The sequence below is a fragment of the Lithobates pipiens genome, unplaced genomic scaffold (assembly GCF_037356315.1).
Source record: "Lithobates pipiens isolate NorthernLeopardFrog02 unplaced genomic scaffold, aLitPip1_a1.2 Scaffold_19, whole genome shotgun sequence".
Lineage (NCBI taxonomy): Eukaryota > Metazoa > Chordata > Amphibia > Anura > Ranidae > Lithobates > Lithobates pipiens.
Genome location: NW_027507764.1, coordinates 23597797 through 23608109, shown reverse-complemented (window position 1 = coordinate 23608109; position 10313 = coordinate 23597797). Strand labels below are relative to the sequence as shown.

The following is a 10313-nucleotide window of genomic DNA, read 5'->3' as shown; positions in this document are numbered from 1 at the left end:
ATATATATATATACTGCATAGTATATGCTGTAAAAAAATAAATAAAACAAAATTTCTGTGCGCCACTAAAGTGTTCGGGTTTGGCTTAAAGAAAACGTGGCAACCCTACACACAGGGTCAGTGCAGGTGGGGGGAGGGGGGTGGGGTATATTCCAGTCAGTGGGTCACATCTTCCTCCTCCTCACTTACCGTGTGTGTGCCCCTCCAGGCTGTATTGCTGCATTCGATACACTGGAAATTCCATTGCCGGGATCCCGTACAGGAAGAGAGCCAACAGGAGAATCACCTCAATTATCCTGGGGCCCCCGGGGCCAGTCTGGGTGCTGGAGACCCCCATGACGGGTCTAGAGAGCACATAGACAGAGTGTCACCTCGCTACTTGCTCATTGTCCCGGTGACACCATCTGACACCATCTGTCTAATCCCTGTGTAATCCGGTGACAGGCCTAATTATCTGCTCATCTGTGTCTGGGCTCTCCCAGTTACCGGACAATTCATTTCCCAGTTCTGAGCTGGAATTCAGGGACTCACTATTCAAAATAGCAATAAAAAGACTGGACAAGTGATCTGTTATTCCAAGGACTGTGCAAGGAGGCATCAGCTGGAAGAGATACCATATCACTAAGTAAGGTTTACATCTACCTAAATCCCAGCGATGGTATCAAAATAAATTGCTACTTTTTTAAGTTACTGTTTTCATCACTTTGTTACATGTCAGTGCTGCTGATCTGCTGCAGCCTTTTGCAGCCACTTCATGTTTGGTGCTGGAAGGAGATCCCGATTCCTCTATATAGATCTTCATATCACTAGAGGGATCACCAGCAGGACAAAGGAGGTCCAGATTCCTGTAGATAGATCTTTATATCACTAAAGGGGTCACCAAATGGAGGAAGGAGGTCCTGATTATTATTATTATTATACAGGATTTATATAGCGCCGACAGTTTACGCAGCGCTTTACAACATAGGGGCAGACATTACTATACAATTCAATAAAATTCAATACAGGGGGGAATCAGAAGGCCCTGCTCCTTAGAGCTTACAATCTAGGAGGGAGGGTCAAGTTATACAAAAGGTTAATAGCTGTGGGGGATGAGCTCATGGAGAAAATAGTGCAGTTGTTAGATGGAGGCAGGATAGGCTTCTCTGAAGAAGAAAGTTTTCAGGGATCGCCTAAAAGTAAATAAGTTTGGAGACAGTTTTGAAAACTGATTCCTCTATATATCACTAGAGGGGTCACCAAAGATATATAGAGTAATCAGGACCTCCTTCCTCCATCTGGTGATCCCTCTAGTGATATAAAGGATGAAGGAGGTCCCGATTCCTCTATATAGATCTTTATATCACTAGAGGGGTCACCAGATGGAGGAAAGAGGTCCTGATTCCTCTATATAGATTTTTGGTGTCCCCTTTAGTGATATAAAGAGCTATATAGAGGAATCTGGACCTCCTTCCTCCTTCCTATCACTAGAGGGATCACCTGCAGGAGGAAGGAGATCCTGATTCCTCTATATAGATCTTTATATCACTAGAGGGATCCCCAGCTGGAGGATGGAGGTTCTAATTCCTCTATAAATTCCTCTATATAGATCTTTATATCACTAGAGGGATCACCATCAGGAGGAAGGAGGTCCCGATTCCTCTATATAGATGTTTGGTGACCTCACTAGTGATATAAAGGAGGAAGGAGGGGTCACCAAAGATCTATATAGAGGAATCTGGACCTCCTTCCACCTGCTGGTGACCACTCTAGTGATATAAAGATCTATATAGAGGAATCGGGACCTCTTTCCTCCTGAAGGTGATCCCTCTAGTGATATAAAGATCTATATAGAGGAATCAGGACCTCCCTCCTTCTGCAGGTGATCCCACTAGTGATATGAAGGAGGAAGGAGGTCCTGATTTCTCTATATAGCTCTTTATACCACTAGAGGGATCACCTGCAGGAGGAAGGCGGTCCCGATTCCTCTATATAGCTCTTTATATCACTAGAGGGGTCCCTGGAAGGAGGTCCTGATTCCTCTATATAGATCTTTGGTGACCCCTCTAGTGATATACAGATCTAATAAAGGAGGAAGGAGGTCACAGTTCCTCTATATAGATCTTTATATCACTAGAGGGGTCACCAGATGAAGGAAAGAGGTCCTGATTCCTCTATATAGATTTTTGGTGTCCACTTTAATGATATAAAGAGCTATATAGAGGAATCTGGACCTCCTTCCTATCACTAGAGGGATCACCTGCAGGAGGAAGGAGGTCCTGATTCCTCTATATAGATCTTGATATCACTAGAGGGATCACGTGCAGGAGGAAGGAGGTCCCTGATTCCCCTATATAGATATTTGGTGACCTCTCTAGTGATATAAAGGAGGAAGGAGGTCCAGATTCCTCTATATAGATCTTTGGTGACCCCTCTAGTGATGGAGAAAGGAGGTCTTCCTCTATATATCACTAGAGGGGTCACCAAAGATCTATATAGAAGAATCTGGACCTCCTTCCTCCGTTATATCACTAGAGAGGTCACCAAATATCTATATAGAGGAATCTGGACCTCCTTCCTCCTGCTGGTGACCACTCTAGTGATATAAAGATCTATATAGAGGAATCAGGATCTCCTTCCTCCTGCTGGTGACCACTCTAGTGATATAAAGATCTATATAGAGGAATCAGGACCTCCTTCCTCCTGCAGATGATCCCACTAGTGATATGAAGGAGGAAGGAGGTCCTGATTCCTCTATAAAGCTCTTTATATCACTAGAGGGATCACCTGCAGGAGGAAGGCGGTCCCAATTCCTCTGTATAAATCTTTATATCACTAGAGGGGTCACCGGAAGGAGGTCCCGATTCCTCTATATAGATCTTTGGTGACCCCTCTAGAATGAGGTTCTGATTCCTCTATATAGATCTTTGGTGACCCCTCTAGAATGAGGTTCTGATTCCTCTATATAGATCTTTGGTGACCCCTCTAGAAGGAGGTTCTGATTCCTCTATATAGATCTTTGGTGACCCCTCTAGAAGGAGGTTCTGATTCTTCTATATAGATCTTTGGTGATCCCTCTAGAAGGAGGTTCTGATTCTTCTATATAGATCTTTGGTGACCCCTCTAGAAGGAGGTTCTGATCCCTCTATATAGATCTTTGGTGACCCCTCTAGAAGGAGGTTCTGATTCCTCTATATAGATCTTTGGTGACCCCTCTACAAGGAGGTTCTGATTCCACTATATAGATCTTTGGTGGCCCTTCTACAAGGAGGTTCTGATTCCTCTATATAGATCTTTGGTGACCCTTCTACAAGGAGGTTCTGATTCCTCTATATAGATCTTTGGTGACCCTTCTACAAGGAGGTTCTGATTCCTCTATATAGATCTTTGGTGACCCCTCTAGAAGGAGGTTCTGATTCCTCTATATAGATCTTTGGTGACCCTTCTACAAGGAGGTTCTGATTCCTCTATATAGATCTTTGGTGACCCCTCTACAAGGAGGTTCTGATTCTTCTTTATAGATCTTTGGTGACCCCTCTAGAAGGAGGTTCTGATTCCTCTATATAGATCTTTGGTGACCCCTCTACAAGGAGGTTCTGATTCCTCTATATAGATCTTTGGTGACCCCTCTAGAAGGAGGTTCTGATTCCTCTATATAGATCTTTGGTGACCCCTCTAGAAGGAGGTTCTGATTCTTCTATATAGATCTTTGGTGACCCCTCTAGAATGAGGTTCTGGTTCCTCTATGTAGATCTTTGGTGACCCCTCTAGAAGGAGGTTCTGATTCCTCTATATAGATCTTTGGTGACCCTTCTAGAAGGAGGTTCTGATTCCTCTATATAGATCTTTGGTGACCCCTCTAGAATGAGGTTCTGATTCCTCTATGTAGATCTTTGGTGACCCCTCTAGAAGGAGGTTCTGATTCCTCTATATAGATCTTTGGTGACCCCTCTAGAAGGAGGTTCTGATTCTTCTATATAGATCTTTGGTGACCCCTCTACAAGGAGGTTCTGATTCCTCTATATAGATCTTTGGTGACCCTTCTACAAGGAGGTTCTGATTCCTCTATATAGATCTTTGGTGACCCCTCTAGAAGGAGGTTCTGATTCTTCTATATAGATCTTTGGTGACCCCTCTAGAAGGAGGTTCTGATTCTTCTATATAGATCTTTGGTGACCCCTCTAGTGATATAAAGATCTAATAAAGGAGGAAGGAGGTCACAGTTCCTCTATATAGATCTCATTTATCAATAAGTGAGGTCTCCAGAAGAAGAAAGGCAATAAAGGGGGAACATGACTTAAACCTTTGAATATGGTGCATGAAGGGTGTGAATAAGGTTCAGGAGGGCACTATCTTCAGTATGAAGCCAAGAACAAGAACACCGGGACATGACCTTAAAATAGCAGAAGGAAAGTTCAACACGAATCTGGGAGAGTACTATGTTACCGAAAGAGTAGTTGATGCTTGGAACAGACTTCCAGCAGTTGTGTTAGGCAAAAAGTATGTTTGAATCCACCTATTGGTGACTGAGTATAGATCTATGTCCAAAGTTTAAAATAAATGATAAAAAGGGGCAAGCTTGATGGACCTCTTGGTCTTCTCCTGCCGTCATTCTATGTTTTGCTCCATGCAGCCAATCTGAACCAAACCTGTGCAGGACAATGAGAGCCGCAAAATGAAAATCTTGGGTCTTGTATGTAGCAGAGGGGATCACAGACAGATCTTATTTAGTACATTAAGAAAAGAGGCCGTACCAGTAGGTGAATGGCACCCGGGGAGTTGGGGAGCATCTGTGGGCACGGAGAGAGAAGCGCCGACATAAAAATGATGAATTGAGGAATGAGCGCCAGGCGCTGTGGCGGCTGCTTAGAGATTTCTGTTCAGTCTTTGCCGGCAGACTCGGAGCAATTACCAGGCAGGGCTGCCGCCAGCTCATTTCCCTCAGGGGCCGGAGAGCCTCTCCGGGGAAAACTCAGCAGATCCTGCGCATCAATGAAGGCGTTTTATAAAAGACTGAAATAAGATACTTTGCCTTTTTTTTATTATTATTATTATTATTTTTTTGATTGGAAGTGCTGATAACGGTCATTTTGCCTGGTGATAAAGCTTTTCTGGAAATTTCTGTGCCCGTTTTCCTGAATTAATGGTTTACAAGGCCAACACCTGGGCACTGATAGGTCACTACAGGGGAGAGGGTAAATCTGGCTTTTTCAGCACCAACAAGGTTAGCAGGGGTGAAGTTTAGGGTTTGGGGGGTGTTTTAGGGTAATGTATTAAATGAGGGGGGCGGAACGCATTTCTCTGCTGCTGTGCGTTGCAGTAAGGCACATGTGTGAACGCGTGGTGTCAGTGGGAAGAATGGAGCCCCATCATTGGTGTCAGTGGGAAGAATGGAGCCCCATCATTGGTGTCAGTGGGAAGAATGGAGCCCCATCGTTGGTGTCAGTGGGAAGAATGGAGCCCCATCATTGGTGTCAGTGGGAAGAATGGAGCCCCATCGTTGGTGTCAGTGGGAAGAATGGAGCCCCATCATTGGTGTCAGTGGGAAGAATGGAGCCCCATCATTGGTGTCAGTGGGAAGAATGGAGCCCCATCGTTGGTGTCAGTGGGAAGAATGGAGCCCCATCATTGGTGTCAGTGGGAAGAATGGAGCCCCATCATTGGTGTCAGTGGGAGGAATAGTGCCCCATCATTGGTGTCAGTGGGAAGAATGGAGCCCCATCATTGGTGTCAGTGGGAAGAATGGAGCCTCATCATTGGTGTCAGTGGGGGGAATAGTGCCCCATCATTGGTGTCAGTGGGAAGAATGGAGACCCATCATTGGTGTCAGTAAAAAGAATAGTGCCCCATCATCGGTATCAGTGGAAGAAATAGTGCCCCATTTTTGGTGTCAGTGGGAGGAATAGTACCCAAAAGGGCCGGACAAAAGGCAAGCAACGGGCCACAGTTTGGAGACCACTGCTTTAGTGCATTGGGGTGCCATTAAAAATAAATTGCACCATAATGCGCTAATTCACACACAGTATCTGACAAAAGTAAGTACACCCCTCACATTTTTTGTAAATATTTTATTATATCTTTTCATGTGACAACACTGAAGAAATGACACTTTGTTATACAAGCTGTACACTCACTACTTTACATTGTAACAGTGTAAATTTGCCGTCCCCTCAAAATAACTCAACACACAGCCATTAATGTCTAAACCATAGGCAACAAAAGTGAGTACACCCCTAAGATGCTGTGTGTGAATTAGCGCATTATGGTGCTACTTATTTTTAATGGCACCCCAATGCACTAAAGCAGTGGTCTCCAAACTGCGGCCCATTGCTTGCCTTTTGTCCAGCCCTTGGGGCACTATTTCGTCCACCGATACTGATGATGGGGCACTATTCTTTTTACTGACACCAATGATGGGGCTCCATTCTTCCCACTGACACCAATGATGGGGCATTATTCCTTCCACTAAGGCCAACAATGGGGCATTATTCCTTCCACTAACACTAATGATGGGGCTCTATTTTTTCCACTGACCTAAATGATGGGGCACTATTCTTTTCACTGACACCAACAATGGGGTATAATACCTCCTACTGTCACCCACGATTAGGCACTATTCCTTCCACTGAAACCAACAATGGGGCACTATTCCTTCTACCAAGACCAATGATGGGCCACTCTTCTTCCCACTGCCACCATGGATGAAGCACTATTTCTTTCACTAGCACCAATGATGGTGCACTCTTCCTTCCACTAACACCAATGATGGGGCACTATTCCTTCCAGTGACACCAACAATGGCATACTATTCCTCCCACTGACACCAACAATGGTGAACTATTCCTTCCAGTGATACCAACAATGGCGTACTATTCCTCCCACTGACACCAATGATAGGGCATTAATAATTGCCCTAATACCAAAGATGGGACATTGTTTACTCCCACTGATGCCAGGACATTTTCGACTCTCAATGGGCACAGTCTGGCCCCCCCTAAAGTCTTAAGGACAATAAACTGGCCCCTTGTTTAGAAAGTTGGGAGACCCCAGCACTAAAGCCATACGGCTCCAACACGCAAGGGTCTCACGCACCCTAATTCACAATGTTCTGCATTACAGTTCCAATAATGGTGCATTTCCTTTTTCCTGTCTACATGCACTCCAGGGTAGGCTGCGTGGGATTTCTTAGGGCGGGTTCCCTGGCAGTGACAACAGTGGACCCCATGCCTGTGTACTGTGTGTCAAAACAGACAACTCGTAGGCACTATAAGTGACAGGGTGACAACACGGGGCACAGTTACTTGACAAGGGCAGAGTGTTGTCACCCTTTAATAGGTGCCTGCATCAGGGAAGGGAGCAGGCGCCAACGCTACACTTGGAGAAAAGTCAATGTTCTGTAAAAAGGCCCAAGCCTAGGAGGACCTTCGAAGGCTCCACACAGGGATCGATCTGAAACAGAATATCCATAAAGTTGTCACCTTAAACACTTTTTTAGGCCAGGTCAGGTTCACTTTAATAGGGGAGTTATAGACAATGTTGTCTGTTTTTATTATATGGTAAATGGGTATAGCCCTGAACAGTTGGTTGTGGCCATCTCAGTAGATTGCTTTGTTGGGTTTTTTCTTCCTTTGGTTTAACTGTGGGTATAGAATTGTGTATATAGGATTGTGTATAATTTTTCCCCCCTTTTATTGGTTGAACTAGATGGACTTGTGTCTTTTTTTTGCAACCGGAGTATGTAACTATACCCTTTTGTGTTTTTTTTTTTGTTTTTGTTTTTTGCTATAAAGTGAGATTTTTGCAATATTAATGCTAAAAAATGTTTTCTACTACCTATTCAAGCTGTAATTACTGTCTGTTAAATGTCACACGTGTCCCTTGAATCCAACCACTTTCAACTAGGCCAGTGTTTCTCAACTCCAGTCCTCAAGGCGCCCCAACAGGTCATGGTTTCAGGATTTCCCTCAGATGAATCAGCTGTGGTAATTACTAAGGCAGTGGAACTGATCAAATCACCGGTGCAAAATAATGAGAAGCCTGAAAACATGACCTGTTGGGGGGGGGGGGGGGGGGCGCCTTGAGGACTGGAGTTGAGAAACACTGAACTAGAGCAAGAGCTCCAGTATAGCGTTTCTCAACTTCAGTCCTCAAGGCCCCCCCCAACAGGTCATGGTTTCAGGCTCTCCGTTATTTTGCACAGGTGATTTGATCCGTTTCACCGTCTTAGTAATTACTGCAGCCTGTATCATCTCAGGGAAATCCTGACGTGTTGGGGTGCCTTGGGGACTGGAGTTAATAAATGAACTAGAGCAGTATTTCCCCTTTTGTTGATCACTTTAAAGCAGTGTTCCAGCTGAAATTTTTTTTTTTTTTTTTTTTTTTTTAAAGTCAGCAGCTACAAACACTGTAGCTGCTGACTTTTAATAAGCGCACTTACCTGTCCAGGGTGCCTGCGATGTTGGCCGCCCCTGGCCGATACGTCCATCAGATCGGGTCCCGGCGCTGCCATTCGCATTAAGGGAAACAGGCAAGTGGAGCCTTGCGGCTTCACTGCCCATTTCCTACTGCGCATGCTCGAGTCGCGCGGCACTTTGTAAATGGCCGGCTGTGTTCTGGGACCCAGACAGGTCCCAGAAGATAGCGCGCCCCATTCCCCAGAAGACAATGCGAGGAGGACAATCTGCCTAGCAACAGCCATTTCTGGTAGGTACAAAAAAAACTATTTTCTCAGGTTTTTTTCACATTTTTAGGAGCCTTTTTATGTTATTAATTTATTTTTTTAGGGTGAACCTCCACTTTAACTGGTCCATCTCACTGTTGTGAATCTGCAATACATTGTCATAGGTGTGATTACATGACTGTCCACCAGATGGAACTCTTACCCACGCCAGGACATGTTATAACATCTTTGACCACCAGGGGGCACACACCTCCATAGGACAATATCTATAAATTTGGGAATGATCTATTTGTTTTTTTTCACTGTTGGACAATCGGTATCATTAGCATTGCATTCATTTTTTGGCATTTGATGAACACAGCAATCAAATGTGACTCATACAACTAAATGATGTTACATTTGGTAGCCCTGGCTATAAAGGTTTACCAATTAACTTTCAATCTCATATAAATATATATTATATATATATTTATTATGTAATTTTTTTTTTTTTTTTTAGTATAACGTCCTCTTTGACATGGACTAACATTTACACTATGGGCATAATGTTATAACTCTAGCAGTGCTGGTGAGAGTGGTAAAACCCTGACACTGTAATCTGCCCAGATTGCGCCATAAAAATAAATAAATAAATAAAATTATATATATATATATATATATATATATATATATATATATATATATATATATAAAAGCAACCTTGTGCTGCATTGCAGAACGCCGTATTAAAGCTTTGCTCCAAGCACTGGTCATGCCATTCAGTGGGCACAACAAGAGCCATAGCAGTCCATGCAGCTGCTATGGGGCCCGGGGTAGGAAGGGGGCCCCATTGGGGAAACCTAAGCAGTGAAGCATCCAGTGTAGAAGAGCTAAAGTTTGACTTCATGATCATCACTAGTCACTGATGATTCCCCTCCCCCTCCCCCTCCCCCCCCCCGTCTTAGAATCCTTATCCAAGCATTCTTAGGAGGCTCCTTCTGGAATATTGGGGAATGCGATTTTAATTGATTCAGTCATCATATAATATTCCTAAAAATAATACAAATATTTAATACATAACCCATATAATCTAAGGTTTTATTATTTATTAATAATAAAGTAGACCTTCAGTAATTATTTTCATTTTTCATACAGCTCACTTCCTGTTTCTTGTCATTAGCCTAGGCTCACTCTAGTGAGACTTTGCCGGTGGGGGGGGGGGGGGAGTCATAAGAGGGCCAATGAGAGCTGCAGAGCTGGAGGTGTGTCTCTGTGTGTAAATCCAGGAAGTGAACAGGCAGTGGCTTCAGCTGCCCACAGTTAAAATGGCTGCAGCCAGACTCAGTGGAGGGAGATTTCTGCAGCATATTTGACAAGTACAGTGGAACCTTGGATTACGAGCATAATCCGTTCCAGGAGAATGCTTGTAATCCAAAGCACTCGTATAGCAAGGTGAGTTTCCCCATTGCCACTGCTAGTGTATGTAGTACCGCATGTGGCCAGAGGTGCGGGGGGGGTGCTGGAGACACTCGTGAGTGTAGTGTTTCTGAACATCTCCCAGCGTCTCTGGGGTGTGCAGTACCGCATGTGGCCCGAGGTGAGGGGCGCCGGAGACACTCGAGAGCGGTGTGTTTCCGAGCATCTCCCAGTTTTTCTGGAGTATGCAGTACCACAT

The 10313-nt window shown here is 44.3% G+C and overlaps 1 protein-coding gene across 1 annotated transcript in view; it reads right to left on the bottom strand.

Annotated features, from left to right (window-relative positions):
* Positions 1-399, bottom strand: part of LOC143995841 (BOS complex subunit ncln-like) — a 92884-nt gene extending 92485 nt beyond the window's left edge. Inside the window, exon 1 of the mRNA XM_077490561.1 lies at positions 190-399. Coding sequence (XP_077346687.1) covers positions 190-337 — 148 coding nt within the window. The 5' untranslated portion in view covers positions 338-399. The remainder of the gene's footprint in view (positions 1-189) is intronic.
* Between the last annotated feature and the right edge of the window lie 9914 nt (positions 400-10313).